The sequence below is a fragment of the Oncorhynchus clarkii genome, chromosome 8, assembly GCF_045791955.1.
Source record: "Oncorhynchus clarkii lewisi isolate Uvic-CL-2024 chromosome 8, UVic_Ocla_1.0, whole genome shotgun sequence".
NCBI classification, from domain to species: Eukaryota; Metazoa; Chordata; class Actinopteri; order Salmoniformes; family Salmonidae; genus Oncorhynchus; species Oncorhynchus clarkii.
In genome coordinates this window covers 2,315,954-2,341,538 of record NC_092154.1, presented here as the reverse complement: position 1 = coordinate 2,341,538, position 25,585 = coordinate 2,315,954, and the positions used below count along the sequence as shown (strand labels likewise).

The window sequence follows — 25,585 nt, the reverse complement described above, 5'->3', positions numbered from 1 at the left end:
GCTGTTGGCCTTCAACACTGTTGACCATGCCCTGCTGTTGGCCTTCAACACTGTTGACCATGCCCCGCTGTTGGCCTTCAACACTGTTGACCATGCCCCGCTGTTGGTCTTCAACACTGTTGACCATGCCCTGCTGTTGGCCTTCAACACTGTTGACCACGCCCTGCTGTTGGCCTTCAACACTGTTGACCATGCCCTGCTGTTGACCTTCAACACTGTTGACCATGCCCTGCTGTTGGTCTTCAACACTGTTGACCATGCCCTGCTGTTTGCCTTCAACACTGTTGACCATGCCCTGCTGTTGGCCTTCAACACTGTTGACCATGCCCCGCTGTTGGTCTTCAACACTGTTGACCATGCCCTGCTGTTGGTCTTCAACACTGTTGACCATGCCCTGCTGTTGGTCTTCAACACTGTTGACCATGCCCTGCTGTTTGCCTTCAACACTGTTGACCATGCCCTGCTGTTGGCCTTCAACACTGTTGACCATGCCCTGCTGTTGGTCTTCAACACTGTTGACCATGCCCCGCTGTTGGCCTTCAACACTGTTGACCATGCCCCGCTGTTGGTCTTCAACACTGTTGACCATGCCCCGCTGTTGGTCTTCAACACTGTTGACCATGCCCTGCAGTTTGCCTTCAACACTGTTGACCATGCACTGCTGTTGGCCTTCAACACTGTTGACCATGCCCCGCTGTTGGTCTTCAACACTGTTGACCATGCCCCGCTGTTGGTCTTCAACACTGTTGACCATGCCCCGCTGTTGGTCTTCAACACTGTTGACCATGCCCTGCTGTTTGCCTTCAACACTGTTGACCATGCCCTGCTGTTGGCCTTCAACACTGTTGACCATGCCCTGCTGTTGGCCTTCAAAACTGTTGACCATGACCTGCTGTTGACCTTCAACACTGTTGACCATGCCCCGCTGTTGGCCTTCAACACTGTTGACCACGCCCTGCTGTTGGCCTTCAACACTGTTGACCACGCCCTGCTGTTGGCCTTCAACACTGTTGACCATGCCCTGCTGTTGGCCTTCAACAGCACATTGATAGGTTCACCTCCTATAAGTATCTTGGGATTTGGTAACATGAAAAAGCTGGATTTTAAACAGCACATTGATAACTTGACCAAGAAACTGAAGTTGGATATGTGTTTCTATTTCAGGAACAAGTCTTGGCCAGGTCGCAGACATATCTATGGATATCTAGGGGCACACTCAGACATATCTATATGCTATGCTTTATCTTGGCCAGGTCGCAGTTGTAAATGAGAACTTGTTCTCAACTGGCACACTCAGACACTCAGACATACAGTGCCTTGCGAAAGTATCCGGCCCCCTTGAACTTTGCGACCTTTTGCCACATTTCAGGCTTCAAACATAAAGATATAAAACTGTATTTTTTTGTGAAGAATCAACAACAAGTGGGACACAATCATGAAGTGGAACGACATTTATTGGATATTTCAAACTTTTTTAACAAATCAAAAACTGAAAGAATGGGCGTGCAAAATTATTCAGCCCCTTTACTTTCAGTGCAGCAAACTCTCTCCAGAAGTTCAGTGAGGATCTCTGAATGATCCAATGTTGACCTAAATGACTAATGATGATAAATACAATCCACCTGTGTGTAATCAAGTCTCCGTATAAATGCACCTGCACTGTGATAGTCTCAGAGGTCCGTTAAAAGCGCAGAGAGCATCATGAAGAACAAGGAACACACCAGGCAGGTCCGAGATACTGTTGTGAAGAAGTTTAATGCCGGATTTGGATACAAAAAGATTTCCCAAGCTTTAAACATCCCAAGGAGCACTGTGCAAGCAATAATATTGAAATGGAAGGAGTATCAGACCACTGCAAATCTACCAAGACCTGGCCGTCCCTCTAAACTTTCAGCTCATACAAGGAGAATACTGATCAGAGATGCAGCCAAGAGGCCCATGATCACTCTGGATGAACTGCAGAGATCTACAGCTGAGGTGGGAGACTCTGTCCATAGGACAACAATCAGTCGTATATTGCACAAATCTGGCCTTTATGGAAGAGTGGCAAGAAGAAAGCCATTTCTTAAAGATATCCATAAAAAGTGTAATTTAAAGTTTGCCACAAGCCACCTGGGAGACACACCAAACATGTGGAAGAAGGTGCTCTGGTCAGATGAAACCAAAATTGAACTTTTTGGCAATAATGCAAAACGTTATGTTTGGCATAAAAGCAACACAGCTCATTACCCTGAACACACCATCCCCACTGTCAAACATGGTGGTGGCAGCATCATGGTTTGGGCCTGCTTTTCTTCAGCAGGGACAGGGAAGATGGTTAAAATTGATGGGAAGATGGATGGAGCCAAATACAGGACCATTCTGGAAGAAAACCTGATGGAGTCTGCAAAAGACCTGAGACTGGGACGGAGATTTGTCTTCCAACAAGACAATGATCCAAAACATAAAGCAAAATCTACAATGGAATGGTTCAAAAATAAACATATCCAGGTGTTAGAATGGCCAAGTCAAAGTCCAGACCTGAATCCAATCGAGAATCTGTGGAAAGAACTGAAAACTGCTGTTCACAAATGCTCTCCATCCAACCTCACTGAGCTCGAGCTGTTTTGCAAGGAGGAATGGGAAAAAAATTCAGTCTCTCGATGTGCAAAACTGATAGAGACATACCCCAAGCGACTTACAGCTGTAATCGCAGCAAAAGGTGGCGCTACAAAGTATTAACTTAAGGGGGCTGAATAATTTTGCACGCCCAATTTTTCAGTTTTTGATTTGTTAAAAAAGTTTGAAATATCCAATAAATGTCGTTCCACTTCATGATTGTGTCCCACTTGTTGTTGATTCTTCACAAAAAAATACAGTTTTATATCTTTATGTTGGAAGCCTGAAATGTGGCAAAAGGTCGCAAAGTTCAAGGGGGCCGAATACTTTCGCAAGGCACTGTATCTACGGATATCTAGGGGCACACTCAGACATATCTACGGATATCTAGGGGCACACTCAGACATATCTATGGATATCTAGGGGCACACTCAGACATATCTATGGATATCTAGGGGCACACTCAGACATATCTACGGATATCTAGGGGCACACTCAGACATATCTATGGATATCTAGGGGCACACTCAGACATATCTACGGATATCTAGGGGCACACTCAGACATATCTATGGATATCTAGGGGCACACTCAGACATATCTACGGATATCTAGGGGCACACTCAGACATATTTATGGATATCTAGGGGCACACTCAGACATATCTACAGATATCTAGGGGCACACTCAGACACTCAGACATATCTATGGATAGCTAGGGGCACACTCAGACATATCTATAGATAGCTAGGGGCACACTCAGACATATCCATGGATAGCTAGGGGCACACTCAGACATATCTATGGATATCTAGGGGCACACTCAGACATATCTACGGATATCTAGGGGCACACTCAGACATATTTATGGATATCTAGGGGCACACTCAGACATATCTACAGATATCTAGGGGCACACTCAGACACTCAGACATATCTATGGATAGCTAGGGGCACACTCAGACATATCTATGGATAGCTAGGGGCACACTCAGACATATCCATGGATAGCTAGGGGCACACTCAGACATATCTACGGATATCTAGGGGCACACTCAGACATATCTATGGATAGCTAGGGGCACACTCAGACATATCTATGGATATCTAGGGGCACACTCAGACATATCTATGGATATCTAGGGGCACACTCAGACATATCTACGGATATCTAGGGGCACACTCAGACATATCTATGGATAGCTAGGGGCACACTCAGACATATCTACGGATATCTAGGGGCACACCCGAAGGCCTATGCATATTAGTAAACAACAGCTGTTGCACAAAAAGGAAGTCTCAAGGTTTTGCTCACCTGATAAGCTGTGGACCACACTATTTACCAATAGAGTTTTCATCTGTATTTTTTGTAGCTGTCAATTTACCACCACAAACCAATGCTGGCATTAAGACCACACACGTATACGGCCATAAGCAAACAGGAAAACGCTCATCCAGAGGTGGTGCTCCTAGTGGCCGGGGTCTTTAATGCAGGGAAACTTAAATCAATTTTTACCTAATTTCTATTAGCATGTTAAATGTGAAACCAGAGGGAAAAAAACTCTAGACCACCTTTACTCCAGACACAGAGACGCGTACAAAGCTCTCCCTCGCCCTCTATTTGGCAAATCTGACCATAATTCTATCCTCCTGATTCCTGCTTACAAGCAAAAACTAAATCAGGAAGCACCAGTGACTCGGTCAATAAGAAAGTGGTCAGATGAAGCAGATGCTAAGCTACAGGACTGTTTTGCTAGCACAGACTTGGATATGTTCCGGGATTACTCTGATGGCATTGAGGAGTAACCCACATCAGTCACAGAAGTTATGGATTACAGGCAACATCCGCAATAAATTAAAGGGAAGAGCTGCCGGTTTCAAGGAGCGGGACTCTAACCAGGAAGCTTCTAAAGAATCCCGCTATGCCCTCTGACAAATCATCAATCAGGCAAAGGCTCAATACATGACTAAGATTGACTCGTACTACACCGGCTCTGACGCTCGTCGGATGTGGCAGGGTTTGCAAACTATTACCGACTACAAAGGGAAGCACAGCCACAAGCTACCCAGTGACACGAACCTACTGGACGAACTAAATTACTTTTATGCTCGCTTTCAAGGCAAGTAACACTGAAACATGCATGAGAGCACCAGCTTCACCAACTGTGTGATCCCGCTCTTCGTAGCCGATGTGATTAAGACCTTTAAACAGGTCAACATTCACAAGGTTGCAGGGCCAGATGGATTACCAGGACGTGTACTCAGAGCATGCGCTGACCAAGTCTGTAATACCAACATTTTTCAAGTAGACAACCATAGTCCCTGTGCCCAAGAACACTAAGGTAACCTACCTAAATGACCACCAACCTGTAGCACTCACGTCTGTAGCCATGAAGTGGCTAGTCATGGCTCACATCAACACCATTATCCCAGAAACCCTAGACCTCTGTTTGGGCGGTATGCAAATTGGAGGAATTTGCATACCGCCCAAACAGATCCACAGATGATGCAATCTCTATTGCACTCCACACTGCCCTTTCCCACCTGGACAAAAGGAACACCTATGTGAGAATGCTGTTCATTGACTACAGCTCAGCGTTCAACACCATAGTGCCCTCAAAGCTCATCACTAAGCTAAGGAACCTGGAACTAAACACCTCCCTCTGCAACTGGATCCTGGCCTTCTTGACGGGCCGTCCCCAGGTGGTGAGGGTAGGAAACAACGCATCCACCAAGCGGATCCTCAACACGGGATTGCCTCAGGCGTGCGTGCTCAGTCCCCTCCTGTACTCCCTGTTCACTCACGACTGCATAGCCAAGCACGACTCCAACACGATCATCAAGTTTGCCAATGACACAACAGTGGTAGGCCTGATCATCAAAAACGATGAGACAGCCTATAGGGAGAAGGTCAGAGACCTGGCCGGGTGGTACCAGGACAACAACCTCTCCCTCAACGATGAGACAGCCTATAGGGAGGAGATCAGAGACCTGGCCGGGTGGTACCAGGACAACAACCTATCCCTCAACGATGAGACAGCCTATAGGGAGGAGATCAGAGACCTGGCCGGGTGGTACCAGGACAACAACCTATCCCTCAACGATGAGACAGCCTATAGGGAGAAGGTCAGAGACCTGGCCGGGTGGTACCAGGACAACAACCTCTCCCTCAACGATGAGACAGCCTATAGGGAGAAGGTCAGAGACCTGGCCGGGTGGTACCAGGACAACAACCTCTCCCTCAACGTGATCAAGACAAAGGAGATGATTATGGACTACAGGTAAAGGAGAACCAAGCATTCCCCTATTCTCATCAACGGGGCTGTAGTGGAGTAGGTTGAGAGCTTCAAGTTCCTTGGTGTTCACATTACCAACAAACTAACATGGTCCAAACACACTACGACAAAGAATATTCCCCCTCATGAAATTGAAAAGATTTGGCATGGGTCCTCAGATCCTCAAAAGGTTCTACAGCTGCACCATCGAGAGCATCCTGACTGGTTGCATCACTGCCTGGTATGGAAACTGCTCGGCCTCCGACCGAAAGGCACTTCAGAGGGCTAAGTTTCCTGCCATCCAGGACCTCTATATCAGGCGGTGTCAGAGGAATGCCCTAAAAACTGTCAAAGACTCAAGTCACCCTAACCATAGACTGTTCACTCTGCTACCGCACGGCAAGCAGTACCGGAGCGCCAAGTCTAGGTCCAAAAGGCTCCTTAACAGTTTCTACCCCCAAGCCTCTAACTACATGTACATATTATCTCCATTACCTCGACTAACGGTGCCCCCAGCACATTGACTCTGTATGATACCTGTATATAGCCTCCACATTGACTCTATACCGTAACATCCTGTATATAGTGTCCACATTGACTCTGTACCGTAACACCCTGTAGATGGCCTCCACATTGATTCTGTACCGGTACACCCTGTATATAGCCTCCACATTGACTCTGTACCGGTACCCCCTGTATATAGCCACCACATTGACTCTGTACCGGTACCATCTGTATATAGCCTCCACATTGACTCTGTATGGTACCTGTATATAGCCTCCACATTGACTCTGTACCGGTACCCCCTGTATATAGCCTCCACATTGACTCTGTATGGTACCTGTATATAGCCTCCACATTGACTGTATGGTACCTGTATATAGCCTCCACATTGACTCTGTATGGTACCTGTATATAGCCTCCACATTGACTCTGTACCGGTACTCCCTGTATATAGCCTCCACATTGACTCTGTACCGGTACCCCCTGTATATAGCCTCCACATTGACTCTGTATGGTACCTTTATATAGCCTCCACATTGACTCTGTATGGGACCTGTATATAGCCTCCACATTGACTCTGTATGGTACCTGTATATAGCCTCCACATTGACTCTGTATGGTACCTGTATATAGCCTCCACATTGACTCTGTATGGTACCTGTATATTCTCCACATTGACTCTGTATGGTACCTGTATATAGCCTCCACATTGACTCTGTATGGTACCTGTATATAGCCTCCACATTGACTCTGTATGGTACCTGTATATAGCCTCCACATTGACTCTGTATGGTACCTGTATATAGCCTCCACATTGACTCTGTATGGTACCTGTATATAGCCTCCACATTGACTCTGTACCGGTACTCCCTGTATATAGCCTCCACATTGACTCTGTATGGTACCTGTATATAGCCTCCACATTGACTCTGTATGGTACCTGTATATAGCCTCCACATTGACTCTGTATGGTACCTGTATATAGCCTCCACATTGACTCTGTATGGTACCTGTATATAGCCTCCACATTGACTCTGTATGGTACCCCCTGTATATAGCCTCCACATTGACTCTGTATGGTACCTGTATATAGTCTCCACATTGACTCTGTATGGTACCTGTATATAGCCTCCACATTGACTCTGTATGGTACCTGTATATAGCCTCCACATTGACTCTGTATGGTACCTGTATATAGCCTCCACATTGACTCTGTATGGTACCTGTATATAGCCTCCACATTGACTCTGTATGGTACCTGTATATAGCCTCCACATTGACTCTGTATGGTACCTGTATATAGCCTCCACATTGACTCTGTATGGTACCTGTATATAGTCTCCACATTGACTCTGTATGGTACCTGTATATAGCCTCCACATTGACTCTGTATGGTGCCTGTATATAGTCTCCACATTGACTCTGTATGGTACCTGTATATAGCCTCCACATTGACTCTGTATGGTACCTGTATATAGCCTCCACATTGACTCTGTACCGGTACTCCCTGTATATAGCCTCCACATTGACTCTGTATGGTACCTGTATATAGCCTCCACATTGACTCTGTATGGTACCTGTATATAGCCTCCACATTGACTCTGTACCGGTACTCCCTGTATATAGCCTCCACATTGACTCTGTATGGTACCTGTATATAGCCTCCACATTGACTCTGTATGGTACCTGTATATAGCCTCCACATTGACTCTGTACCGGTACTCCCTGTATATAGCCTCCACATTGACTCTGTATGGTACCTGTATATAGCCTCCACATTGACTCTGTATGGTACCTGTATATAGCCTCCACATTGACTCTGTATGGTACCTGTATATAGCCTCCACATTGACTCTGTATGGTACCTGTATATAGCCTCCACATTGACTCTGTATGGTACCTGTATATAGCCTCCACATTGACTCTGTATGGTACCTGTATATAGCCTCCACATTGACTCTGTACCGGTACCCCCTGTATATAGCCTCCACATTGACTCTGTATGGTACCCCCTGTATATAGCCTCCACATTGACTCTGTATGGTACCTGTATATAGCCTCCACATTGACTCTGAATGGTACCCCCTGTATATAGCCTCCACATTGACTCTGTATGGTACCCCCTGTATATAGCCTTCACATTGACTCTGTATGGTACCTGTATATAGCCTCCACATTGACTCTGTATGGTACCTGTATATAGCCTCCACATTGACTCTGTATGGTACCTGTATATAGCCTCCACATTGACTCTGTATGGTACCCCCTGTATATAGCCTCCACATTGACTCTGTATGGTACCTGCATATAGCCTCCACATTGACTCTGTATGGTACCTGTATATAGTCTCCACATTGACTCTGTATGGTACCTGTATATAGCAGGTAGGGTGGAGGTGATATGGTCCTTGACTAGTCTCTCAAAGCACTTCATGATGACGGATGTGAGTGCTACGGGGCGGTAGTCATTTAGCTCAGTTACCTTAGCTTTCTTGGGAACAGGAACAATGGTGGCCCTCTTGAAGCATGTGGGAACAGCAGACTGGTATAGGGATTGATTGAATATGTCCGTAAACACACCGGCCAGCTGGTCTGCGCATGCTCTGAGGGCGCGGCTGGGGATGCCATCTGGGCCTGCAGCCTTGCGAGGGTTAACACGTTTAAATGTCTTACTCACCTCGGCTGCAGTGAAGGAGAGACCGCATGTTTTCGTTGCAGGCCGTGTCAGTGGCACTGTATTGTCCTCAAAGCGGGCAAAAAAGTTATTTAGTCTGCCTGGGAGCAAGACATCCTGGTCCGTGACTGGGCTGGGTTTCTTCCTGTAGTCCGTGATTGACTGTAGACCCTGCCACATGCCTCTTGTGTCTGAGCCGTTGAATTGAGATTCTACTTTGTCTCTGTACTGGCGCTTAGCTTGTTTGATAGCCTTGCGGAGGGAATAGCTGCACTGTTTGTATTCGGTCATGTTACCAGACACCTTGCCCTGATTAAAAGCAGTGGTTCGCGCTTTCAGTTTCACACGAATGCTGCCATCAATCCACGGTTTCTGGTTAGGGAATGTTTTAATCGTTGCTATGGGAACGACATCTTCAACGCACGTTCTAATGAACTCGCACACCGAATCAGCGTATTCGTCAATGTTGTTATCTGACGCAATACGAAACATCTCCCAGTCCACGTGATGGAAGCAGTCTTGGAGTGTGGAGTCAGCTTGGTCGGACCAGCTCCACATTGACTCTGTATGGTACCTGTATATAGCCTCCACATTGACTCTGTATGGTACCTGTATATAGCCTCCACATTGACTCTGTATGGTACCTGTATATAGCCTCCACATTGACTCTGTATGATACCCCCTGTATATAGCCTCCACATTGACTCTGTATGGTACCTGTATATAGCCTCCACATTGACTCTGTATGGTACCTGAATATAGCCTCCACATTGACTCTGTATGGTACCTGTATATAGCCTCCACATTGACTCTGTATGGTACCCCCTGTATTATTTTACTGCTGCTGTTTAATTATTTGTTACTTTTATTTCTTATTATTTTTTGTAGGTATTTTTCTTAACTGCATTTTTGGTTAAGGGCTTGTAAGTAAGCGCAAGTGAAAAATACAACATCCAAAGCTGTTTGTTCATGGCTCATGATGGAACTTTAGTTAGCAACCTATTCAGAGACCGCCACTGTGTTAGCTGCTTGGAATTTTCAATTAAACAATGAGCTGGACATGTTTTTCTGCCAGAGGAGGCTGGTGAGAGGTGCTATAGGAGGACAGGCTCATTGTAATGGCTGGAATGGAATGAATGGAGAGGTTTCAAACATGGAAACATATGGAAACCACATGTTTGACTCCGTTCCATTTACTCCATCCCAGCCATGACAACGAGCCCGTCCTCCTATATCTCCCCCCCCACCAGCCGCCTCTGGTTTCTGCCGTATCCAATGAAAGCACTGGAATGGAGGCGACAGTTTCGATGAGCGAATCAAATGCAATGATCTGGGACTGACAGAAAGCTAAACTCGTAGTAAACAGCTGATTAGATTAGAACATCTACTGGATAATATTAATGTTCTGATGAGAGCCGGGTTTGACCACTTTAGTGAACTTAATGTCCTTGGTTTAGTGGACTGCAACAAAAAAAATGCAACAATGTCACAAAGTTCGACACCACCATCAAAACGAGAGCCTGTCAAAATATACCAAGTACTTTGATTTCATTAGATTTAAGGCTGACCAAAAGCACTCACAAACTTCTACAGATGCACAATCGAGAGCATCCTGGCGGGCTGTATCACCGCCTGGTACGGCAACTGCTCCGCCCTCAACCGTAAGGCTCTCCAGAGGGTAGTGAGGTCTGCACAACGCATCACCGGGGGCAAACTACCTGCCCTACAGGACACCTACACCACCCGATGTTACAGGAAGGCCATAAAGATCATCAAGGACATCAACCACCCGAGCCACTGCCTGTTCACCCCGCTATCATCCAGAAGGCGAGGTCAGTACTTGTGCATCAAAGCTGGGACCGAGAGACTGAAAAACAGCTTCTATCTCAAGGCTATCAAACTGTTAAACAGCCACCACTAACATTGAGTGGCTGCTGCCAACACACTGACACTGACAATGACTCAACTCCGGCCACTTTAATAATGGGAATTGATGGGAAATGATGTAAATATATCACTAGCCACTTTAAACAATGCTACCTTATATAATGTTACTTACCCTACATTATTAATTAATCTCATATGCATACGTATATACTGTACTCTATATCATTGACTGCATCCTTATGTAATACATGTATCACTAGCCACTTTAACTATGCCACTTTGTTTACATACTCATCTCATATGTATATACTGTACTCGATACTATCTACTGTATCTTGCCTATGCTGCTCTGTACCATCACTCATTCATATATCCTTATGTACATATTCTTTATCCCCTTACACTGTGTATAAGACAGTAGTTTTGGAATTGTTAGTTAGATTACTTGTTGGTTATTACTGCACTGTCGGAACTAGAAGCACAAGCATTTCGCTACACTCGCATTAACATCTGCTAACCATGTGTATGTGACAAATAAAATTTGATTTGATTTGATTTGATCTTGTACAGGTTGTGCAGATCACAAATGGTACGAGACAAATCACCTGCTCCTCAGCTTTTTGTTCCAGCATGACACAGATGGTCCCAGAGGCAACAAAGTTACAGCAGCTGCTCCTCACTATACCAACCACAACAGCATCCAGAGAGAGGTCACTTCCTGCCCTGAAACTAATAAAGACACCGCCTAAACCGGACTGATGAAGTACGACTCTCATCCCGGACTGATGAAGGACGACTCTCATCCCGGACTGATGAAGGACGACTCTCATCCCGGACTGATGAAGGACGACTCTCATCCCGGACTGATGAAGGACGACTCTCATCCCGGACTGATGAAGGACGACTCTCATCCCGGACTGATGAAGGACGGCTCTCATCCCGGACTGATGAAGGACGACTCTCATCCCGGACTGATGAAGGACGACTCTCATCCCGGACTGATGAAGGACGACTCTCATCCCGGACTGATGAAGGACGACTCTCATCCCGGACTGATGAAGGACGACTCTCATCCCGGACTGATGAAGGACGACTCTCATCCCGGACTGATGAAGGACGACTCTCATCCCGGACTGATGAAGGACGGCTCTCATCCCGGACTGATGAAGGACGGCTCTCATCCCGGACTGATGAAGGACGACTCTCATCCCGGACTGATGAAGGACGACTCTCATCCCGGACTGATGAAGGACGACTCTCATCCCGGACTGATGAAGGACGACTCTCATCCCGGACTGATGAAGGACGACTCTCATCCCGGACTGATGAAGGACGACTCTCATCCCGGACTGATGAAGGACGACTCTCATCCCGGACAGATGAAGGACGACTCTCATCCCGGACTGATGAAGGACGACTCTCATCCCGGACTGATGAAGGACGACTCTCATCCCGGACTGATGAAGGACGACTCTCATCCCGGACTGATGAAGGACGGCTCTCATCCCGGACTGATGAAGGACGACTCTCATCCCGGACTGATGAAGGACGACTCTCATCCCGGACTGATGAAGGACGACTCTCATCCCGGACTGATGAAGGACGACTCTCATCCCGGACTGATGAAGGACGACTCTCATCCCGGACTGATGAAGGACGACTCTCATCCCGGACTGATGAAGGACGACTCTCATCCCGGACTGATGAAGGACGGCTCTCATCCCGGACTGATGAAGGACGGCTCTCATCCCGGACTGATGAAGGACGACTCTCATCCCGGACTGATGAAGGACGACTCTCATCCCGGACTGATGAAGGACGACTCTCATCCCGGACTGATGAAGGACGACTCTCATCCCGGACTGATGAAGGACGACTCTCATCCCGGACTGATGAAGGACGACTCTCATCCCGGACTGATGAAGGACGACTCTCATCCCGGACTGATGAAGGACGACTCTCATCCCGGACTGATGAAGGACGACTCTCATCCTGGACTGATGAAGGACGACTCTCATCCCGGACTGATGAAGGACGACTCTCATCCCTTGCCATCATCTCCATTGAGACTTGTGAAACTGAGGGCCCAAAGGGAGTTTTACAGTCACTTATGTCTTTACCCTGAAGGACAGATGGATGGACTTCATTATAAGTAAGTAAAAGTGTATATTTCCAGTAGCGGGTGAAGAGAGAGATGGATGGAGAAAGAGGAGGGAGAGATAGAGAGCTGGAAGGAGAGGATTAAGTGAGATGGAGAGAGAGGGACAGATTCTGCTGTCCGGACAATCATGGACGTTTTAAATACCCAGCATACATTGCGAAGGAGGCGGCGTATAAAGTGGTTTCTTTGTCCCTCAGTCTGTCATTATGCCGGTCCTGTTATTACCCAGAGTCCTCGTGGATCAAAGTCTCACAGCAAGAATAAAAAAATCTGATGTGTGCTAACCGCTTCTTAGGGAACCAGTCAGGTAGGCCACACCCCTTAGCCCCAATATATCTAAAGTCTACAGGAGAATGAACTAATAGAGGACAACAGACCCACGCTATGTGTCTGACAGACTGTAACAAACACTTCCCAGCTAGCACATTGGTTCCTTGGCAGTTTGGAACATATGTTTTTGGTTTCAAATTGGTTGTAGGAAGGAAACCATATGTTTCCTGACTGGTAAAACTGAAAAAAATGTATGTTCTTAGAGAACAGAAGTGAAAATATGCTTGTTCTGGGAACGTTTATTTTTAGGTTGCAGGGAGGTTCTGAGAACGTTTTACTCTGGTTCCAGGGAGGTTCTGACAACATTTTACTGTGGTTCCAGGGAGGTTCTGACAACGTTTTACTCTGGTTCCAGGGAGGTTCTGAGAACGTTTTACAGTGGTTCCAGGGAGGTTCTGAGAACGTTTTAATCTGGTTCCAGGGAGGTTCTGAGAACGTTTTACTCTGGTTCCAGGGAGGTTCGGAGAACGTTTTACTGTGGTTCCTTTAAAGGCTTCCTGGGAGGTTTTAGTAAGAGGTTATTTGTTTTGAACTCCAAGCACAGATAGGACTCATGGTGTCATGACGTTGCCTCCAAGCACAGATAGGACACATGGTGTCATGACGTGGCCTCCAAGCATAGATAGGACACATGGTGTCATGACGTGGCCTCGAGGCACAGATAGGACACATGGTGTCATGACGTGGCCTCCAAGCACAGATAGGACACATGGTGTCATGACGTGGCCTCCAAGCACAGATAGGACACATGGTGTCATGACGTGTCCTCCAAGCACAGATAGGATACATGGTGTCATGACGTGGCCTCCAAGCACAGATAGGACACATGGTGTCATGATGTGACCTCCAAGCACAGATAGGACACATGGTGTCATGACGTGGCCTCCAAGCACAGATAGGACACATGGTGTCATGACGTGGCCTCCAAGCACAGATAGGACACATGGTGTCAGAACGTGGCCTCCAAGCACAGATAGGATACATGGTGTCATGATGTGGCCCTTTCTGGGTATAGATCACTGCTTCCCACTCTCTCCTACACCCAGGTTCTGTTATCTCAGGTTATACATTCCTGGAGGAGACTCTCTCCTACACCCAGGTTCTGTTATCTCAGGTTATACATTCCTGGAGGAGACTCTCTCCCACACCCAGGTTCTGTTATCTCAGGTTATACATTCCTGGAGGAGACTCTCTACTACACCCAGGTTCTGTTATCTCAGGTTATAAATTCCTGGAGGAGACTCTCTCCTACACCCAGGTTCTGTTATCTCAGGTTATACATTCCTGGAGGAGACTCTCTCCTACACCCAGGTTCTGTTATCTCAGGTTATACATTCCTGGAGGAGACTCTTTCCTACACCCAGGTTCTGTTATCTCAGGTTATACATTCCTGGAGGAGACTCTCTCCTACACCCAGGTTCTGTTATCTCAGGTTATAAATTCCTGGAGGAGACTCTCTCCTACACCCAGGTTCTGTTATCTCAGGTTATAAATTCCTGGAGGAGACTCTCTCCTACACCCAGGTTCTGTTATCTCAGGTTATAAATTCTTGGAGGAGACTCTCTCCTACACCCAGGTTCTGTTATCTCAGGTTATAAATTCCTGGAGGAGACTCTCTCCTACACCCAGGTTCTGTTATCTCAGGCTGTACATTCCCGGAGGAGACTCTCTCCTACACCCAGGTTCTGTTATCTCAGGTCGTACATTCCTGGAGGAGACTCTCTCCTACACCCAGGTTCTGTTATCTCAGGTTATAAATTCCTGGAGGAGACTCTCTCCTACACCCAGGTTCTGTTATCTCAGGTTATAAATTCCTGGAGGAGACTCTCTCCCCCTGGCCATGCAGAAAGAGAGACAGAGAGAACAAAGGATTTCACGTGGCCGAACTCCTAAATCTCCAAAAGGGGAATTTGAAACAAAATGTCCACTTGTTTGATGGTGGGAATGGTCCGTCGACACGAAAGGGAGGGGTATGACGAGTGTTTTTCATTTGGTGACCTCGGAGAGGACAGGAAACACACATAACTCTATCTCTGAATGTGTACATTTCTCAATAATGGGGTTTGCATCTAATTCTTGTATAAAATGAATGAGTAAAGAGTAAACTATTTGTGAAATTATGTAATGTGATGTTAAACGTTTAATGTGAGAGAATCCCTTCAAAGTTGAACTAACTCATTGGCCCGCCCCCGTGAGCACAGACATGATCAGGCATCATAGAACCACCTTTTCTAATGAATAAAAACCCCTACTGAGGAAATCCTCTTCAGACCACGCGTACCTTGCTGTAAGCTGAAGTGGCACAGGTTTGAGTACCAAGACTGAGCAAACCCACAGCATGAGCTGTTATTGCAAATAGTTTAGACCTAAACCACATGGAGCATCGGCTACACGACTGGAAATGGTTCAATTTTGAGACTATCGATCCCAACAGAATAAGAGCAAATCTTAGATACTAATTACTAGTCTGCAGCTGGAAATTATGTCAACCTGGGATGCCTGAAACATCTATTCTATGAGAACATTTCTGAATGGTACTCTGTAGTAACCATTCTAACCACGATAGACTTTGATCTTCAGGGAAGCAGAGCGAGAGACTCAGATAAACTCTCCAGCAGGGCGAACGGATTCCAACAGAGATCACGACGACACACTGGGCGTAAATTTATATTGATTGCAATTATTCCCGAATGAGTGGGCCTTCACGTGCAAAGGATTAGCATTTCAATGAATATAGTAATATAGTGTGTAGTGACTCCTTTTTGTCTTTCCCGCCCTTCTCAGTCCACACCCACTTCCCTTTGTCCACTAAACCGTCGGTTTAGCCCACTAGGGAACCTCCCCTATCATTTCCTTGTAACCATATCTACTGTTTGTGTGTTTATGCATTTCTGTGATTATTTAGTTAGCTAGTAAATAAATTATTAAGACAATTGGTGTATGAATGATTCATATTAGAGTCTGGGTTTGTGCAGATAGCCAACAAATTACTACGTTTGGAATGAGACTAGCATGAGATAAAGAATAACTCATTAATAGAAGACTAATTGATCAGATATTAAAATATCTGAAGAGTTATATTAGGAAAATTATAACTTTGTAATCTGCAGATTTTCCTTGGTGCCCGGACTTCCTAGATAATTACATTTACATGATTAGTTTAATGCCGTAATAATAATTACAGAGAATTGATTTGATAAAATAACAGTCACTTTTAATGATGCCAAAGACACGACAATGGGAATTCATTTTTTTAGGCATTATTTATGCAAACCCATTTTATTTTTGTGACACCAATAGTCTTCTGTTCTCTATCCATGGAATTAGTCAATTGTGCCACCAGGCTCGAGCTAGCATGCCGCCATGTTTTTTTTTACGCATACAAAGCTGTTCATTTTAGTCTATTCAAACAGACCCCATTTCAAAGGAAACAAGCACTCATTAAGATCAGGTGTGGTAAATTAGTGGGCGTGGCCAACACACTTAACAAGATAGAGGATAAAGAGAGTTTTGTTGAAGAACGGAATATATATGTTAATGATTTTATGTATCTTGTTTTTATGTAAAGTTTTCTTAACGTTCTCAGAACAATTTGAGAACTTGACTTTAAATACAACCATGAGTAAACCTGGACGAAACGTTCCCACAGAAGAATGTTGTTTCTTAATGTTCTCTGAACTATTTGAGAACATTCCCAATGTCAAACCAGTTGGAGAACGTTGCTAGAACCAAAATGAAAATTAAATGTAACCATGTTTGAACTTTTGGGAAAATGTTGTTAAAGTAATGAAAAACAATTAGAAAATTATGTTTTTTTGTCAAGTTACTTAAATGTGCTGTGTTCCAATGCCAAGCAACTATCCTGCACCGTCCCCAGAACGTTGTGGGAAGGTTGTATGATAAATAACCAGAGGACAACTACACTCTCACCAAGCTCTAAGAAACATATGGTTCTCAGAACGTTATGTGCTAGCTGGGGTAGAAGTGGCTATTTTGAAATCCAACAGAGTTAAAGAGAAACAAATCACAGAGCAAATGTCATTTAATCTGATTCTTGGTGTTAGTTATTGTTTATTTCTAGTGTGGTGTGTGAGAGTGTGTGTGTGGGTGTGGGTTAGTGTGCGTACGCGTCAATGTTCGTGTGTTTGTGTTACCTGACAGGCGGCGGGGCAGGTCAGTGATGTTGGGCAGGCCGGTGGCTCGGCTGGAGGAGAGGGGCGTGGTGGAGTGGACAGATGGGGAGGTCATAGGACTCAGGTAGGACGGGTAGGGCTGCTCATAGGACCAGGAAGGAGATGACTGAGACTGGCGAGGGTCTGGAGGAAGGAGGAGAGGGATGGTTGGAGGGGAGGAGGAGGAGGAGGAGGAGGGGAGGGAGGGAGGAGCAGAAAGAGTGACTTGTTAGCTACTACTGCATAGCTGTTTGTTTCTCTGTTGTCCAGTGTTCCACCTCGACAGGGCCGATGTAATAGATACAGACAACTAGAGAACTAGAATAGGAACTGGAACATAAAAGGCTGTGAGTGTTATAGTTACAGTCTCACCTGGTATCGTTGTCTGTCACTGGGGTTAGAGTGGTTCAAGTTACGGTCTCACCTGGTATCTGTGTCTGTCCCTGGTGTTAGAGGCGTTATTGTTATGGTCTCACCTGGTATCTGTATTAATCCCTGGGGTTAGAGTGGTTCAAGTTATGGTCTCACCTGGTATTGAGAAGGTTAAGGGGGGGTAATGTTATGGTCTCACCTGGTATCTGTGTCTGTCCCTGGGGTTGGGGTTAGAGGTATTAGACTCACCTGGTATCTGTGTCTGTCCCTGGGGTTAGGGTTAGAGGTATTAGACTCACCTGGTATCTGTGTCTGTCTCTGGGGTTGGGGTTAGAGGTATTAGACTCACCTGGTATCTGTGTCTGTCTCTGGGGTTGGGGTTAGAGGTATTAGACTCACCTGGTATCTGTATCTGTCCCTGGGGTTAGGGTTAGAGGTATTAGACTCACCTGGTATCTGTGTCTGTCCCTGGGGTTGGGGTTAGAGGTATTAGACTCACCTGGTATCTGTGTCTGTCCCTGGGGTTAGGGTTAGAGGTATTAGACTCACCTGGTCTCTGTATCTGTCCCTGGGGTTAGAGTGGTTCAAGTTATGGTCTCACCTGGTATTGAGAAGGTTAAGGGGGGGTAATGTTATGGTCTCACCTGGTATCTGTGTCTGTCCCTGGGGTTAGGGTTAGAGGTATTAGACTCACCTGGTATCTGTATTTGTCCCTGGGGTTGGGGTTAGAGGTATTAGACTCACCTGGTATCTGTGTCTGTCCCTGGGGTTGGGGTTAGAGGTATTAGACTCACCTGGTATCTGTGTCTGTCCCTGGGGTTAGGGTTAGAGGTATTAGACTCACCTGGTATCTGTGTCTGTCTCTGGGGTTGGGGTTAGAGGTATTAGACTCACCTGGTATCTGTGTCTGTCCCTGGGGTTAGGGTTAGAGGTATTAGACTCACCTGGTATCTGTGTCTGTCTCTGGGGTTAGGGTTAGAGGTATTAGACTCACCTGGTATCTGTGTCTGTCCCTGGGGTTAGGGTTAGAGGTATTAGACTCACCTGGTATCTGTGTCTGTCTCTGGGGTTGGGGTTAGAGGTATTAGACTCACCTGGTATCTGTGTCTGTCCCTGGGGTTAGGGTTAGAGGTATTAGACTCACCTGGTATCTGTGTCTGTCCCTGGGGTTGGGGTTAGAGGTATTAGACTCACCTGGTATCTGTGTCTGTCTCTGGGGTTGGGGTTAGAGGTATTAGACTCACCTGGTATCTGTGTCTGTCCCTGGGGTTAGGGTTAGAGGTATTAGACTCACCTGGTATCTGTGTCTGTCCCTGGGGTTAGGGTTAGAGGTATTAGACTCACCTGGTATCTGTGTCTGTCTCTGGGGTTGGGGTTAGAGGTATTAGACTAACCTGGTATCTGTGTCTGTCCCTGGGGTTAGGGTTAGAGGTATTAGACTCACCTGGTATCTGTGTCTGTCCCTGGGGTTGGGGTTAGAGGTATTAGACTCACCTGGTATCTGTGTCTGTCTCTGGGGTTGGGGTTAGAGGTATTAGACTCACCTGGTATCTGTGTCTGTCTCTGGGGTTGGGGTTAGAGGTATTAGACTCACCTGGTATCTGTGTCTGTCCCTGGGGTTGGGGTTAGAGGTATTAGACTCACCTGGTATCTGTGTCTGTCCCTGGGGTTAGGGTTAGAGGTATTAGACTCACCTGGTATCTGTGTCTGTCTCTGGGGTTGGGGTTAGAGGTATTAGACTCACCTGGTATCTGTGTCTGTCCCTGGGGTTAGGGTTAGAGGTATTAGACTCACCTGGTATCTGTGTCTGTCCCTGGGGTTGGGGTTAGAGGTATTAGACTCACCTGGTATCTGTGTCTGTCCCTGGGGTTAGGGTTAGAGGTATTTGACTCACCTGGTATCTGTGTCTGTCCCTGGGGTTAGGGTTAGAGGTATTAGACTCACCTGGTATCTGTGTCTGTCCCTGGGGTTAGGGTTAGAGGTATTAGACTCACCTGGTATCTGTGTCTGTCCCTGGGGTTAGGGTTAGAGGTATTAGACTCACCTGGTATCTGTGTCTGTCCCTGGGGTTGGGGTTAGAGGTATTAGACTCACCTGGTATCTGTGTCTGTCCCTGGGGTTAGGGTTAGAGGTATTAGACTCACCTGGTATCTGTGTCTGTCTCTGGGGTTGGGGTTAGAGGTATTAGACTCACCTGGTATCTGTGTCTGTCCCTGGGGTTAGGGTTAGAGGTATTAGACTCACCTGGTATCTGTGTCTGTCCCTGGGGTTGGGGTTAGAGGTATTAGACTCACCTGGTATCTGTGTCTGTCCCTGGGGTTAGGGTTAGAGGTATTAGACTCACCTGGTATCTGTGTCTGTCCCTGGGGTTAGGGTTAGAGGTATTAGACTCACCTGGTATCTGTGTCTGTCCCTGGGGTTAGGGTTAGAGGTATTAGACTCACCTGGTATCTGTGTCTGTCCCTGGGGTTAGGGTTAGAGGTATTAGACTCACCTGGTATCTGTGTCTGTCCCTGGGGTTAGGGTTAGAGGTATTAGACTCACCTGGTATCTGTGTCTGTCCCTGGGGTTAGGGTTAGAGGTATTAGACTCACCTGGTATCTGTGTCTGTCCCTGGGGTTAGGGTTAGAGGTATTAGACTCACCTGGTATCTGTGTCTGTCCCTGGGGTTAGGGTTAGAGGTATTAGACTCACCTGGTATCTGTGTCTGTCCCTGGGGTTAGGGTTAGAGGTATTAGACTCACCTGGTATCTGTGTCTGTCCCTGGGGTTAGGGTTAGAGGTATTAGACTCACCTGGTATCTGTGTCTGTCCCTGGGGTTAGGGTTAGAGGTATTAGACTCACCTGGTATCTGTGTCTGTCCCTGGGGTTAGGGTTAGAGGTATTAGACTCACCTGGTATCTGTGTCTGTCCCTGGGGTTAGGGTTAGAGGTATTAGACTCACCTGGTATCTGTGTCTGTCCCTGGGGTTAGGGTTAGAGGTATTAGACTCACCTGGTATCTGTGTCTGTCCCTGGGGTTAGGGTTAGAGGTATTAGACTCACCTGGTATCTGTGTCTGTCCCTGGGGTTGGGGTTAGAGGTATTAGACTCACCTGGTATCTGTGTCTGTCCCTGGGGTTAGGGTTAGAGGTATTAGACTCACCTGGTATCTGTGTCTGTCCCTGGGGTTAGGGTTAGAGGTATTAGACTCACCTGGTATCTGTGTCTGTCCCTGGGGTTAGGGTTAGAGGTATTAGACTCACCTGGTATCTGTGTCTGTCCCTGGGGTTGGGGTTAGAGGTATTAGACTCACCTGGTATCTGTGTCTGTCCCTGGGGTTGGGGTTAGAGGTATTAGACTCACCTGGTATCTGTGTCTGTCCCTGGGGTTCACCTGGTATCTGTGTCTGTCCCTGGGGTTGGGGTTAGAGGTATTAGACTCACCTGGTATCTGTGTCTGTCCCTGGGGTTGGGGTTAGAGGTATTAGACTCACCTGGTATCTGTGTCTGTCCCTGGGGTTAGGGTTAGAGGTATTAGACTCACCTGGTATCTGTGTCTGTCCCTGGGGTTGGGGTTAGAGGTATTAGACTCACCTGGTATCTGTGTCTGTCTCTGGGGTTGGGGTTAGAGGTATTAGACTCACCTGGTATCTGTGTCTGTCTCTGGGGTTGGGGTTAGAGGTATTAGACTCACCTGGTATCTGTGTCTGTCCCTGGGGTTGGGGTTAGAGGTATTAGACTCACCTGGTATCTGTGTCTGTCCCTGGGGTTGGGGTTAGAGGTATTAGACTCACCTGGTATCTGTGTCTGTCCCTGGGGTTAGGGTTAGAGGTATTAGACTCACCTGGTATCTGTGTCTGTCCCTGGGGTTGGGGTTAGAGGTATTAGACTCACCTGGTATCTGTGTCTGTCCCTGGGGTTAGGGTTAGAGGTATTAGACTCACCTGGTATCTGTGTCTGTCTCTGGGGTTGGGGTTAGAGGTATTAGACTCACCTGGTATCTGTGTCTGTCCCTGGGGTTAGGGTTAGAGGTATTAGACTCACCTGGTATCTGTGTCTGTCCCTGGGGTTAGGGTTAGAGGTATTAGACTCACCTGGTATCTGTGTCTGTCCCTGGGGTTAGGGTTAGAGGTATTAGACTCACCTGGTATCTGTGTCTGTCCCTGGGGTTAGGGTTAGAGGTATTAGACTCACCTGGTATCTGTGTCTGTCTCTGGGGTTGGGGTTAGAGGTATTAGACTCACCTGGTATCTGTGTCTGTCCCTGGGGTTAGGGTTAGAGGTATTAGACTCACCTGGTATCTGTGTCTGTCCCTGGGGTTAGGGTTAGAGGTATTAGACTCACCTGGTATCTGTGTCTGTCCCTGGGGTTAGGGTTAGAGGTATTAGACTCACCTGGTATCTGTGTCTGTCCCTGGGGTTAGGGTTAGAGGTATTAGACTCACCTGGTATCTGTGTCTGTCCCTGGGGTTAGGGTTAGAGGTATTAGACTCACCTGGTATCTGTGTCTGTCCCTGGTGGTTGAAGGAGTTGGGTCCAGCGTTGAGTGGCTGTCGTTGGGGTTGTGTCGGCATGGCAACCCTCATGGTTGTCTGTCTGATCCTCTCCAGCTCACTGAGACGGTCTGAGAACAGCACTGTTTTAGGAGACTCCTCTAGCTTCTGACGATGTCCTGTACAACAACAACAATAACAACAACGAGACGGTCTGAGAATAGCACTGTTTTAGGAGACTCCTCTAGCTTCTGACGGTCCTGTACAACAATAACAACAACAAGACGGTCTGAGAATAGCAATGTTTTAGGAGACTCCTCTAGCTTCTGACGGTCCTGTACAACAATAACAACGAGACGGTCTGAGAATAGCACTGTTTTAGGAGACTCCTCTAGCTTCTGACGGTCCTGTACAACAATAACAACAACGAGACGGTCTGAGAATATCAATGTTTTAGGAGACTCCTCTAGCTTCTGACGGTCCTGTACAACAATAACAACAACGAGACGGTCTGAGAATATCAATGTTTTAGGAGACTCCTCTAGCTTCTGACGGTCCTGTACAACAATAACAACAACGAGACGGTCTGAGAATATCAATGTTTTAGGAGACTCCTCTAGCTTCTGACAGCTTCTGGCTATCTGCATGAATCAAGATATAATATGTTATAAAACTCAGGCTGTTTATAACATATTCTATCCTGATTCAGGCAGAAAGCCTGAGGTTTATAACATATTCTATCCTGATTCAGGCAGAAAGCCTGAGGTTTATAACATATTATATCCTGATTCAGGCAGAAAGCCTGAGGTTTATAACATATTCTATCCTGATTCAGGCAGAAAGCCTGAGGTTTATAACATATTCTATCCTGATTCAGGCAGAAAGCCTGAGGTTTATAACATATTCTATCCTGATTCAGGCAGAAAGCCTGAGGTTTATAACATATTATATCCTGATTCAGGCAGAAAGCCTGAGGTTTATAACATATTCTATCCTGATTCAGGCAGAAAGCCTGAGGTTTATAACATATTATATCCTGATTCAGGCAGAAAGCCTGAGGTTTATAACATATTCTATCCTGATTCAGGCAGAAAGCCTGAGGTTTATAACATATTCTATCCTGATTCAGGCAGAAAGCCTGAGGGATTCAGGCAGAAAGCCTGAGGTTTATAACATATTCTATCCTGATTCAGGCAGAAACTGATATAACATATTATATCCTGATTCAGGCAGAAGGCCTGAGGTTTATAACATATTATATCCTGATTCAGGCAGAAAGCCTGAGGTTTATAACATATTATATCCTGATTCAGGCAGAAAGCCTGAGGTTTATAACATATTCTATCCTGATTCAGGCAGAAAGCCTGAGGTTTATAACTGAGGTTTATAACATATTCTATCCTGATTCAGGCAGAAAGCCTGAGGTTTATAACATATTCTATCCTGATTCAGGCAGAAGGCCTGAGGTTTATAACATATTATATCCTGATTCAGGCAGAAGGCCTGAGGTTTATAACATATTATATCCTGATTCAGACAGAAAGCCTGAGGTTTATAACATATTCTATCCTGATTCAGGCAGAAAGCCTGAGGTTTATAACATATTATATCCTGATTCAGGCAGAAAGCCTGAGGTTTATAACATATTATATCCTGATTCAGGCAGAAAGCCTGAGGTTTATAACATATTCTATCCTGATTCAGGCAGAAAGCCTGAGGTTTATAACATATTCTATCCTGATTCAGGCAGAAAGCCTGAGGTTTATAACATATTCTATCCTGATTCAGGCAGAAAGCCTGAGGTTTATAACATATTCTATCCTGATTCAGGCAGAAAGCCTGAGGTTTATAACATATTATATCCTGATTCAGGCAGAAAGCCTGAGGTTTATAACATATTCTATCCTGATTCAGGCAGAAAGCCTGAGGTTTATAACATATTCTATCCTGATTCAGGCAGAAAGCCTGAGGTTTATAACATATTATATCCTGATTCAGGCAGAAAGCCTGAGGTTTATAACATATTCTATCCTGATTCAGGCAGAAAGCCTGAGGTTTATAACATATTCTATCCTGATTCAGGCAGAAAGCCTGAGGTTTATAACATATTCTATCCTGATTCAGGCAGAAAGCCTGAGGTTTATAACATATTCTATCCTGATTCAGGCAGAAAGCCTGAGGTTTATAACATATTATATCCTGATTCAGGCAGAAAGCCTGAGGTTTATAACATATTCTATCCTGATTCAGGCAGAAAGCCTGAGGTTTATAACATATTATATCCTGATTCAGGCAGAAAGCCTGAGGTTTATAACATATTATATCCTGATTCAGGCAGAAAGCCTGAGGTTTATAACATATTCTATCCTGATTCAGGCAGAAAGCCTGAGGTTTGAGGTTTATAACATATTCTATCCTGATTCAGGCAGAAAGCCTGAGGTTTATAACATATTCTATCCTGATTCAGGCAGAAAGCCTGAGGTTTATAACATATTCTATCCTGATTCAGGCAGAAAGCCTGAGGTTTATAACATATTATATCCTGATTCAGGCAGAAAGCCTGAGGTTTATAACATATTATATCCTGATTCAGGCAGAAAGCCTGAGGTTTATAACATATTATATCCTGATTCAGGCAGAAAGCCTGAGGTTTATAACATATATCCTGATTCAGGCAGAAAGCCTGAGGTTTATAACATATTCTATCCTGATTCAGGCAGAAAGCCTGAGGTTTATAACATATTCTATCCTGATTCAGGCAGAAAGCCTGAGGTTTATAACATATTCTATCCTGATTCAGGCAGAAAGCCTGAGGTTTATAACATATTCTATCCTGATTCAGGCAGAAAGCCTGAGGTTTATAACATATTCTATCCTGATTCAGGCAGAAAGCCTGAGGTTTATAACATATTCTATCCTGATTCAGGCAGAAAGCCTGAGGTTTATAACATATTATATCCTGATTCAGGCAGAAAGCCTGAGGTTTATAACATATTCTATCCTGATTCAGGCAGAAAGCCTGAGGTTTATAACATATTATATCCTGATTCAGGCAGAAAGCCTGAGGTTTATAACATATTATATCCTGATTCAGGCAGAAAGCCTCAGGCAGAAAGCCTGAGGTTTATAACATATTCTATC

General features: G+C 45.8%; 1 protein-coding gene across 1 annotated transcript in view; it reads right to left on the bottom strand.

Annotated features, from left to right (window-relative positions):
• Positions 1-25,585, bottom strand: part of LOC139414870 (runt-related transcription factor 2-like) — a 116,134-nt gene that overhangs the window by 31,314 nt on the left and 59,235 nt on the right. Inside the window, exons 4-5 of the mRNA XM_071162458.1 lie at positions 22,447-22,623; positions 17,583-17,744 (exon numbers count right to left, since the gene is read on the bottom strand). Coding sequence (XP_071018559.1) covers positions 17,583-17,744; positions 22,447-22,623 — 339 coding nt within the window. The remainder of the gene's footprint in view (positions 1-17,582; positions 17,745-22,446; positions 22,624-25,585) is intronic.